Source organism: Sphaeramia orbicularis, chromosome 5 (genome assembly GCF_902148855.1).
Source record: "Sphaeramia orbicularis chromosome 5, fSphaOr1.1, whole genome shotgun sequence".
In the NCBI taxonomy this organism is placed as follows: domain Eukaryota; kingdom Metazoa; phylum Chordata; class Actinopteri; order Kurtiformes; family Apogonidae; genus Sphaeramia; species Sphaeramia orbicularis.
In genome coordinates this window covers 53,432,609-53,445,233 of record NC_043961.1, presented here as the reverse complement: position 1 = coordinate 53,445,233, position 12,625 = coordinate 53,432,609, and the positions used below count along the sequence as shown (strand labels likewise).

The 12,625-nt window shown below is 37.3% G+C and overlaps 1 protein-coding gene across 2 annotated transcripts in view; it reads left to right on the top strand.

The window, feature by feature from the left end:
- The window catches only part of phc2b (polyhomeotic homolog 2b (Drosophila)), a 65,836-nt gene that overhangs the window by 23,630 nt on the left and 29,581 nt on the right, over window positions 1–12,625 (top strand). For both annotated transcript variants that reach the window (XM_030133684.1, XM_030133683.1), the window contains 2 exons: window positions 3,552–3,686; window positions 4,800–5,094. In XM_030133684.1, coding sequence (XP_029989544.1) covers window positions 3,552–3,686; window positions 4,800–5,094 — 430 coding nt within the window. The remainder of the gene's footprint in view (window positions 1–3,551; window positions 3,687–4,799; window positions 5,095–12,625) is intronic.

Sequence of the window (12,625 nt, the reverse complement as noted above, 5' to 3'; positions counted from 1 at the left end):
CCGAGGTTCCAAAATGGGGGAAGAGATACTAAAATGTGATGTGTCAACACTGCAGACCACTGATTGGCCAGACAGTTTTCTCTGCATCATCAATGCGCAACCCGCCATTGTTAAAAAAACAGATTTGGAAGTTTACAGTAAATATACCAGTAGGCTAATCCAAGATGACAGCCCTTAAAATGACACCGTGGTCGGTCGAGAAGGTTCAGACATTTCTGTCCTTGGTGGCTGATGAAAAGATTCCGCATGAGCTTGATGGGGCTACACGCAATGAGTGAGCTTATCAGCAACTCTCTGAGCAGACATCATGGACGTTACGCAGCGTGGCTATGATGACCAGGTACTCTAAAGTCTATAGTATCCTGCAATAGAAACAGTCTCCAAGAATACTACCTGGTACCCGAGTCGAGTCGAGCTGGTACCATGTAGTGGAAATGCGGCTTAAGTGAGTCCATGATTTTATGATAGAGGAACTATATTCCTTGATGAAGGCTGTGTCTAAGTTAAACAGATCTTTGGCCTTTGAGTTTAACAGATTCCCTAATAAATTACTAATTTTTTCCTCATCAGCCTCTCTGATGTGAAATGAATCCGGCAGGTCTTTTATTGCTTCAATATTTACAGCAGTTGGATTGAAATTTTGAGCAAGTTCCTCCACCGACTAAGAAGAAATTGTTAAACTCAGATGCAATAAGTGTACTGTCTGTAGTGGATTCTCCTTTGATTTTCAGTTCTCTTATCTTATTATGCTTTCGTTCTTTGTTTGTCAATTTATTTAGATGTTTCCAAAGGGAGGCTGAGTTACCTTTGGCTTCTTCTGAGTTGGCAGTAATACGAAGCCTTCGCCTTTCTTAAATCCCCTATCAATTTATTTCTAAGACTTTATTGTAAAAACTCTATTGATATTTCACTTGACAGTGCTTTTTTCAGAGCCATGTCTCTTTTTTTCATAAGTGAAAAGATTTCATTATTTAACCAAGGTAGACGTGTCTGCCTTGGTGTTTCATTTGTATTGTATATTTCTCAACTAACTTACTTACAGTCAGAGAGTTGCAACACATATTGACATCATCCATCTGCAAGGTATTGTCCCAGTTAATATCTTTAAGATCCCTTTTTTCCTCCATTCTTTTCCCAGTTCCCATTTTTATCTCATTATCATTAGTGGTATATGTCTGAAGATGTTTTTTTTTGATAATTTTCTTACACCCAAAGTCATGTTATAACGAAAATAACAGAAGGTTTTATTTTAAAGGAAAAGTCACAAAGTAAAGTAGTGTTTTAAGAGGGAAAAAGTTATTAAAGATTACGTGTGAGTGAATTTTTGCAGAAGTGATATTAACAGTTACATTTGCGGTAATTGTATTGAGAGGTAAAATTCTGTCCCTTCAGGCTTTTCAAGAAAATCACACATTCTGGTACAACTGTAAGAACTATCACACTGTGAAATACTAAAAAAAGAATTATTACACTCCTGAAAGTCACAAAACTGATGTCTTTGTAACTTTCTTTGTCTGTAGCTTCTTTTTGTTTGTTTGTTTTTTTTTGTTTACCTCATTCCAAGTAACGGTTGTTTTGGTGTTGGTGACAGTCACCTGCAACAACAGATGTAGTCCACTGAATCACCAATCACACAACCCTGCAGTTATTATCTTTGACTCAATCCTCTTAGCCCATCCAGGAGCATAGGGGCTCAGCGAAGTGTCTCTACCGTAACAGGCTGAGACTTTTTTGTTGAGGTTTTCATAATTGCAGTAAGTTGGATCCGCCTATGGGTGATTGGCCCAAGGGCTTCACGTGCACCTTTTGGCCTCAGGGGTGGCTGATGTATTCCGCGTTACCCTGAGTTCACCCCTACATCACAATGAGGCACACAGACCTGAGGGAAAGTTTACAGACTAAGTGCTGCGACATTCCTAGGCGCTCTGACTTTGCAGGGGTGTTATTATCAATTTTTACCAAAAACTTTCTTGACTTGAAAAATTTTATTTTGATCTTGCAAACATCCTATCATTAGCCTCACAGCACAATTGCCTTAGTCATATTTTTGGCCAAATTGTGATATGTGTAACTTAACTTTTCTGACACTGCTACTTCATTTTATGCAGATATAACAATTAGGCCAAAAATCTGGTATTTTGCTATCAGGCTAACGATATGTGTGACTGAAAAATCTTTTTTTTTTTTCTCTCATCGTTGACTATCTCATATTGGACACACCAGCAACAACCAACTTTGGCTCTCTGCAAAACTCTGTAATTAGCTTATTACCAATACAATGGTGTTTTTGTCAGACTGACCCTTTACAGAGGCCTTTTTTAGTAGATTCTCATTGGACAAACTGAGTATTTTTGGGGGGGTTTGCTTCCATCTGTGTCCTACCCACTTAGAAGGGGAGAGTGAGTCGAAGCATATTCAGTAAAATCACTGCTAGATACCACTGTATCTGGCACATTACACTTTTAAGTTGAAAAGTGAGTCTTTAACCCTAAGGGGTCTGAGCCTATTTTGGCTGTTTTTGAGTACTTTTGATTTTGCCTTTATATACTATATAAAGAAATGTTTGTTATACCCATGTTTGGTATCTTTTTTTTTTTCAGTACAACTTAATCTATCTCTTCTGTCTATTATTTTTTCACTTTAACCTACTATATCAACACAAAAGGCCAAAAAACACACAAAAAATATAAAATCAGATTTGAAAAATGTATATAATTTATTGCATAAATAACACAAAGATGCGTAATGAACCTTTTCAAAGACTTTAAAAGTGAATATTGGTTCTAAATATTAGGTATATAAAATCAAAATTGTAATAAATTAAAACTATACTAAAATATTTAACATAAAAGGATATCTTTACATAGGCGTTTTCTCACTCACACCCCCATTCCTCCCAGTTTCCGCATCCAGGTCAGGTGGGGGTCATTCTCACCCTTACCTGCTATGCTAATGCAGTGTGTGGATTATAATCTGCAGATTTGGTCAGTTTTTTCCATTTTGAAAAAGGACAAAAAATGATGAAGATATGGTCAGAAATATAGCTCTTACTTTATATTGCTATAATAACACTATCGTTTGTTTGCTCCGGTTTCAAACTGTCACATCTCCAGCTGTATTTGCTCTATCAACATCAAATAAAAAGTGGGAGAGTGTTTGAAGTCTGCACTTAGAATGCAATTATCCCCAGTGGTCTACATGACCAACTTCCGATGCTACGACATGTTGAAAATGTCGTGTGATTCAGTCATGGAGCTGTGACTGTGGACCCCTAAGGGTTAAAGACAAACAATAACAAATGTAGAAATGTAAACTGAAGGTATATGTCTGCTCCATCTCTTAAAATGGTTTGGAGTGAGTGGCTGCTGAGTAATGATGAGTAATTGGTGTGTTTAGTTTTTTATGAGATAAATGTTGATTAAAAATGTTTTGTCTGTACTATCCAAGGTAAGACTGCCAGCAAAGCTCTCATACATTCTGTCAAAAACAAATGAAGCAAGTGTATAATTGCGGATGTGAGTGAATGTGTGTGTTGATGTCATCGTTTTCAGGCCCAGCAGAGTAACCTGGTGCAGGTGGCCAGGAGCCTGGGCCGAGCTGTGCCTCTATCCCCACAGCTCATCTTCACTCCAACAGCCACAGTGACGGCCGTCCAGTCTGAGAGCGCCACCCAGGCCTCCTCACAGGTAGCTTCACTGGAACATCTCATTTTAATTAGTCTGCAAAGTCAAATATTCTCATCTAAATCCCTCTGATAGGTGCTGATTTGAATTGTGAAATACTTTTATAGAAATATAATGGTTTCTGCTTTGTTTTTAAAAATGTATGATATCTGTAATAGATCTTAAAATGTTTTTATTCAATTTCATAGCTTCTAGGGCTTCAAAGTAATTGAAATGTCTTGGAGTTTCTTAAGCACCACAAACTTTTCCATAGTATGTCTAATAATTTTAATTTGGCAATGCAACCCAAACTCTACAGTCTAAAATACCTATTCCTGTTACAAAGCTGTAGACCACCACTTTACAGAATATTGTTTTAGTCTTTGTCTTTCACATCTCAGTTGTCAACAGGCATTTTAACTTAACTCACTAATAATCGTATTCCTACATGAATCCTACCTCTGCACCAGACCATATATACTACATACTTTTACTATTTGCTGTACCTTCAATGCTTAAGAAAAGGATTTCTTCAGAATTTTTTTTCCTGATAACTCTCTTAAAAATGCTACATAGATAACTAACAATAAATTTATATATTTGACTTAATATTAGTTGCAATAAATATAATTATCTGAGTATTCATTATTAATTTTCTGTAGACATCATGTAATAAAAAGAACTAGAAGCACTCGGAGAGCGCAGACCTCCGCCAAGGCTGATCAGTGGCCCCCCCCACGCCAAGGAGGTTATGTTTTTGCCAGGGTTTGTTTGTTTGTCTGTCTGTTAGTGTGCAACATAACTCAAAAAGTTATGGACAGATTTTGATGAAATTTTCAGGGTTTGTTGGAAATGGGCCCCCCCGTGGGCCCCCCCACCCCCAATCACCACCAAAATTTAATCATTTCTTCCTTATCCCATTTCCAACAAACCCTGAAAATTTCATCAAAATCTGTCCATAACTTTTTGAGTTATGCTGCACACTAACAGACAGACAAACAAACAAACAGACAAACAAACAAACAAACCCTGGCAAAAACATAACCTCCTTGGCGGAGGTAATTATGTGCTTACAGTATGATATGAATAAAGCTGACTTTTTAAAATTGTGTTCTCTCTATTTAAACCTACCTCAAGAATCAGGTCCAGAATCTGGCCATCCGCGGCCAGCAGGGGGCGACCACGTCCTCCTCTCAGACTCAGACCCTCCAGGCTCTCAGTCTGAAGCAGAGCCCTGTGCCCATCCAGCCCGCCTCACTGATCAAGAACCCCAGCCAGGGCACCCAGGGGTCCACAGGAGGCAAGGCCAGCTCCTCTGACAGTCTGTCAGATGGGGTGAAGAAGGGAGACGTCACACCAGTCACAGAAGTACGAGCTATAAACATGAGCCGAAGTGTCACCGCCGTCAGCGCCCAGCCTTTACTCGCTCCAGGTGAGTGGACGCTTCAGCTCAGACAGAAACACTGATATAATGGACACATCCTGGCAATGTTGAGATGAATTTACATTTTAAACTAAAACTTTTCACAACAATTTTCTCCTAATATTTGACCATTATTATCATAATTTTTACCAAATAAAGATGCTGGTTTAAGGTTTTCAGAATCTAAAGAGACACTGGTAAGAAAAAAAGTCAAACAGATGTTCATGGATGATGCAACCGTCATGCCCTGAAGTCATAATTCATAAAAATATTGAGTTAAACAATAGTGAAGAGATGTGAACTGCAGTTTTACTCTTATGATAAAAACAGAAAAACGTTACAGTGATGGAAGTTTAGTTTTTTCATGTTTTATTTGGTTTGGGTGTTGAGAAAAAGACACTTGAGTGTTTATTCAGGGTTCTAAGGATGTGGAAAACCTGGAAAAGTCATGAAATAAAAAGGGTATTGAATTTTTATTTGAGATGGAAACTCAACTTAAGCAACAATGTCTTCATTAAATTCAAGGTAAAATTTCAAAGTCAGTGAAATAAAATGCATAACTTTGGACCAATAAGATTAATTAATCCTACAGTGAGTTTTTCCTTATCCTGATGGAAAAAATGGACTGTGAAACCAAATTTTAAAGCTTTTTTTTTCCACAGGGCTGTAATGAAATTCACCCACTAAGAGAGTAGGTCTGGGTTTTCAGAATAGAATAGAAGAACAGATGCCCTTTATTGTCATTATACTGAATGTACAATGAGATGGGAGAGCTTCTCCTTTTTCAGTGCAAACAGGTAATTATGGATAAAATATAAGGTGCAAAATATGTACAAGATAAAGTCCTGTAAGGCAGTTTCCTTAGGATTTTGGAGGGCTTAGGACCTTCTTGTTTTTATTGCTTGACTAAAAACATAGCATTTTTTCCCTATTATTTAATCTACAGTTTTGCAATACTTAGAAAATAGTTTATCAAACCCTATTTACTCAGGAGTAGCATAAACTGTGGATATCAGTGATTTGACACTAACCCTGTTGTCTCTTTTTTCATGTGACACGTTAGCACAGCATACATGCAGTCTTGTTGAGCTATTGTCAAAGCGCTGTATTCGGCGTTATTTTCGTTAGCAATTTCTTCAAAAATCCTCTTCTACAAAACTACTGGTCGGAATCATTTCAAATTTTATGTGTAGCTTCCTTGGGACAATGTCTAAAAAGTTTGTTCATAGTTTTGAGAAATTTTGATTTTTTAAATATTAAAAATTTGCCTGTATTTATAATGGGCCATATTTTGATGACTTATAATGTAAATGGTTAGAGATGTCAATATAATTACTATTGAGCACTGATAGGAAGTCATATATGAACTTTCATTAAATTAGATGAGTTCTCCTCCAGTGAAAGTACCACCCACTTCTATTAGGGAGATTGATCTCATGCATCAAGACCACAGGACTCTAACATAGTTTTAATAGATTTTTTTTTTTTTTTTTTTTTTTTATGTTTTTATATTATATACCTGTTGTGAAGCACATTGAGTCTGCCCTGTGCATGAAGTGTGCTCTATAAATAAAGTTGAATTGAACTGAATTAACAGTGGCAGAACCTGACAACCTCGCAAATTCAACTTGTTACTGATTCTTGATAGAACATTCTGGTGAGATAAAGGGACATTGGTCCTATTTTTTTCATGTTCAAAGACAGAGAAATATTCCATACTGTAACCTGTCTTACGTCTTTTCTATGTCATTGTTTCAGATGTTGCTTTTCTGAAGAATGTAAGTTTTCTCCTTCTGGGTTCGATCAAGCTGTAACACATGGACACATTTGGTGTTCAACAGTCTCTGTCATGTAAGCAGAGTAACTTATATGCATGTATTATTCATATTTGAGTAGGCATTTACAAGCACTTTAACATTATGTATAACAAAATTTGGGGAGATAAAATTTTAATGTAAAAAAATGTCAAATTACTGCTCTGCTAATACGTGAACTTGAAACAGACATAAGTTTTTTAAGCTTACACAAACATTCAAAACATACGGTTCTCGACAGAAATCGATATCAAGTAGGAAAAAACCTTTTAGATATTATGTTCAACTATGCTGAAAATAAATTTTGGAGTAAAATTTTGTAAAGTCTCTGTTTCATTGACATGAGAATGTGGTAACATGTGGACAGGCTGCCCTAGTAACACATGGACGACTCTTTACCATTGTATGCATCACTCAAAATGTTGACTTATTTTTTAAAACGACAAGCTAGATATAATCACAATGTTTTATTTAATGTATTTAATACTAACAGTGTTATTTACAACTTGTGGTGGTCTATACTGATATAGGTAAATGACAAATAAAGAGTAATTTCTCTGTAGCAGTTCACAGATAGTCTTTTTTAAATGTGACCAGTGTATGAATTCACAAACGTCATCATTCAGAATTTTAATTTCTCAAAGTGATAGATAGTCTTTTGCATGTCTTTTTGTTAATTTAATGCAGCCTAGCAGAAGGTTTGGAACTTCTTCTATACTGTGTATGTGGTATTTTTAAAAAGGATAATGGTCCCATAAAATACAGATCTTTAGCTAAAAAATTAGCCCATTTGATAATTAATGTGTGCAAATGCACTTTTTATGTTGATGTTCACTTTCGCTTGATAGTGAATATTCATGATATATTGCGACATGAGCCACCTGAATTTGTACCTTAAAACACTAACATTAAAACTTCCATTTATTCATAATTCTCAAAATAGGCTGAATAAATGCATGGTAGAATTGCAGAATAGATCGCCACAATTATTACTAATTTCCAGTTTGCACCGGTTCCATATTAACAGGACTTTGTTTTGATAGTTATTCAGCATATTTGAAGCGAATATGGAAGTGACCAACAGAAAAGGATGCTGGTTAGTTTTCATATTCATTCCTGTTTTTGTATGCCCTTCAGACAAGTGCATAAGGAAAACAGCTCATCAGGTCTAAATACTCTAAAACTTCCAAAATTGGTGATCGCTGAAAACGCTGAGGCACCAAAAAATTAAGTTAGATTCTTGCACTCGCATGCATTTTCATCAGTTATATAATTTTTCGAGGTAAGTTTTTAAAATTCTGTCCACATTGGTTACAGAGTGGACCCGTACGTGTTAAATGTAAACAGTCTATAAAGCTTTTGTTATTTATGAGTAGGTGATGACACTTAACATTCCATAGGAGGTTTGTATTCATTTTTTTTGAGGAGAAACCTGAACCAATATCTGAGAACCAAAGTGCTGCAGCTGCCTCATACTTCAATTATTACTCACAGCTATTTTAAACCGTTATGTAGACCCATGGATTCAGCCAGCTGTTGAAAAAACAGTAGAAGTGTGTTGGTACTTTCACTGTGAGACTACCTGAGAACCTTACCTGAATTTTTACACTAGACTTTTTAATAGCTTCCTCTTGTGCCGTTAATGTGACACGTCAGGACCTGCACCACAAACCCATTGAGTCTTCAAAGGCGTCAGACCAGTCATGTTAAATACAGTGTGTCAGGTTGTGTCTGGAAGAACTGAGCTACTTTGTGGATTAGAAGCTGGGAAATGCACTGTGCCGTGCAAGTGTCTATCTAAACCACTTATTGTGTAATTGAAAGTCAGCTGCTGTTTCTTTTTCCTTTTTGTGTGTAGTTGTGTGTGAATGGTTTTGAATATGGCAGCAATGAAAGCTGATTAAGTAAAATTAAGTCCAGTTTGTTGCCAGGATAAAACCCCTTGAGATGCATTATCTTGTTTTCACAGACGTCCCGATAAGGCGTTTCGCAGAATATTTTGTTGTATGGATTGAACATGTCTGCGAGTGGTGACTGTGTATTTGTACATGGCTCTAAACCCCACGTGCCCTGTAGATGGTGCGCGCATATTGTTGTTTTTGTGTGCATCTTCAGATTGAAGTGTGTATTCTCTGGCATGTTTTTGTCACGTGTGTGTTGGGGGGGGGGGGGGATTATCTGAGCGTGTCACTGCACAACTGTGGCTTGCTTTGTTGCAGTAATGGATTCGCATAAAATGAAAGGGAGGATGGAAACTGAAAATCTGGTCGCATGCTGTCTGGGGAAAAAAAAATAAAAAATTAAATTAACGTGTTGCCATAGCAGCAAGCCATGAGGGACAGGTGTGCAGAGGAGATGCTGGGGAGTTGATTCACTGTGGATCAGGAGGAGAGGCTATGGCTGATGGGATTCGGATTAGGATAATGGATTGAATTCCATTTGACTGGGACCAAGTCATTATGTGTTTAGATTTCCAATCAAAATAATAGAAAACTTTGTGTGTTGACATGCCGCCGTCTCCCATATACTCAGAATTTGACCAAATTATTTTCATTACGCCTCTGCCAACGTCTGGCCGAAGGGGTATCGTAATCGTTTTGTCGTCTGTCCGTCTGTCTGTCCATTCAACGACGTAATCGCATTATCTGAAGAATGCATTGGAAATATTGGCATCAAATTTATACTGTGGATGCACCTTGGCATGGAGCAGAAGCCTACTCAAAATAGGTGACCTTGACCTACTTTTCCAAGGTCAAATGGCATCAGTTGGAGACATGACCCCTTTGTTGGGGTGACATGTTGGCTTGAAACAGCCTTGTGCAGTTATAATATCCGAGTACTTTCAAATATAAATATATATGTAATACATTTTACACAAAGACAATGTAATCTAAATTATAGGGCAGTAACTTTCGACAGAATCTTACACTATATTGTGGCGAGGGGGATTAAAAGTGTGCAGCACGTTATGTTTAATGATAATTATCAGCTGATGGAGCGGACAGTGGCTGCTACAAATTCCTGTCACAGTTTTTTTTTTTCTTTTTGTTTTTATCAGTGTATTTTATGAAGTCTTTCAAACATACAAAAAGTAAGACAAACACTGAGACATATAGCAGATGTATAAGACGCCACAAAATAATAATAAAAATAAAAAATTAAAGGGTTCTACTATGTAATTACCCAATCACTTTGTACACAGGTGTCACAGTTTCTTTGACTTTTACTTTTGAGGTGTAAGGATTATTTTGACATTAAAGTTTTGACACAATAATTTGAAATTTTATCTTAAATTTGTATGTTGCACTTGGCCATATTGTGATTTAATTGTCATTTCCATTACATTTAATTTGTGTAATTGTTGTTTATCCTTATTATATAATCCTAGTAGAGGACTATTGTGAAGTAATGTGGGATTATGGGACTTGTTTTCACCACCACTGCCTGTGAAATTTGCTTTTATTCACATTTATTTGGTGATGTATATACAGTATATTGATTGTAATGAAAAGGCCACAGATAACATTAAACATTAACGCTGGTGAACATGTACAACACCAGATACTCTCTGGATTTGAACGTGGTTGGGAACATTTGATATTTTGTTGACTTCTCTACTTAGATTCTAACACTTCTCTCGTTATTTTTAGATATTTTAACACTGAAATGCTGCACAGATTTCACAGGTTTTCACCACTCTGCCTGTATTATATGCGGCATATTTGATGCAATGTCTCGCTGTTTATACTATGTAAATCCCAGTAGAGCGTTGATCCAAAAGCGTTTGATACATTTTTGCTGATTTTTCTCGTTTTTCAGATTTTGCTTTCACATGTCTTGCGGATATTTAAGAGCTTTTTTTTTTTGTGTTACTGAAATATCTGAACCAGTTTGGAGTTGGACACTTTTCCTGAATAAACACGTATCAGGCTGCAAGGTTTGGTGCAAAGTGTTTGTCATTACATCCTCTTGGCAGGAAAGAGCCAGTATCCTACTATAAAAATCACAGCAGGGAACCCCCATAAGCATTATTCATACAGATGAAAAGAGCAGATCTGGACACGATGTTTGTGTCTTGGCATATTCATGTAGCTGCTAGCAACTGTAGTACTTGCCAGATTCACTTGACTGTAATTACGAAGAAACTTGGATAATCAACAAAGTGTATGTATGAGTGTATTTTTATAACTGATAACCCTGATCTAAACGTGATGCAGAGCTCTGAGTCAGGCCTTTTCTGTAGGTTAGTAGACTCTCTAGACTGTGTTGAAAGGTTGTATTGTATTTTTTATAATACTAATAACCACTGGATAAAGCATCTGCAAGTCTGATTTCTGTTTTGCATGTTCCTGAGGAAAGATGGTGTCAGGGCCACTGTTGTTTTTAGGTCGGAATGCGTTTCATGAAAGTACGCCAGAGCGGTAGTCAGTGTGGAAACTCGGGGATTTTCCAGGGACTGGTGCTAGAAACTCATCAGGAGCGCATACCGCCATCAATCTCAGGACATTGTGCAACACGACACAGGACTACACGCAGTCAGAAATAATGGAGAGTGCAGAGCGGTGCCACATTCTTCACATTGTATGATTGCATGAGAATATATGTGTGTGGGCGTGGGGGCCTGAGTCATTCCGGTTCTTAATCCCAAGACCTTGAGGGGGAGTGGCATTTAAATATATTCCCCTATCTTCCCCTTCATCCAAGAGTCCTCTCTGTTCTTCATTAGGAGCTTGAGAAAGATGTTAGGATTCATGGGAAGGGCCAGTTGTATCCGGTGCGCTCTGACTCAGAAATCCCCCTCCTTCACTCAGACCGGGGCTGGGAATCTTGACTTATTAACATTTAACACTGTTCTCAGCTTCTTCATTTCAGTGAAATGACATAATGTGAATATGTGTCCATAAATCTAAGGAACCAAGGTTTAATATGTAACTTTCTCATGTTCTCGCATGAAGTTTGTGTTGGAGTCTGATGTCAGTGAACCTTCATTTGTAAATTGACGGTAATCCTTCACATGGTTACCTCCGCCAAGGAGGTTATGTTTTTGCCAGGGTTTGTTTGTTTGTTTGTTTGTTTGTTTGTTTGTTTGTTTGTTTGTTTGTTTGTCTGTCTGTTTGTCTGTCCGTTAGTGTGCAACATAACTCAAAAAGTTATGGACAGATTTGGATGAAATTTTCAGGGTTTGTTGGAAATGGGATAAGGAAGAAATGATTACATTTTGGTGGTGATCGGGGGTGGGGGGGCCCACGGGGGGGGCCACTGATCAGCCTTGGCGGAGGTCTGCGCTCTCCGAGTGCTTGTAGTTACCACTGTAAAGAGCTTTATTCTTTAGTGCAGTGTTTTACAACCTTGGGGTCGCCTGGAATTCAAATGGGGTCCCCTGAAATTTCTCGTAATTGATTAAAAAATAATAATAATAATAATATTTGGTGAGTTGAGAGAGACAATCACAATACATAAAAGACATGACAAACTGTGAAACTGAAACTGAAGTACTGTGGTACTGTTTATCTTTCAAATGTTCATTGTGACCGGTTAAGATGCTGCAGCTCTTTCATAATTCATACTTTGAGTTATTGTCTGTTTAGTATTAATTGTCAGCCTTGTAACTCCAAGCTGGACTGACTGTACATATCCTGACCAAGGAAAATAAAATTCTCACTTTGTGCAGTAATCTACTCCTGGCTTTTCTGCCTCCGTCCATAATAACATACATTATATAATCT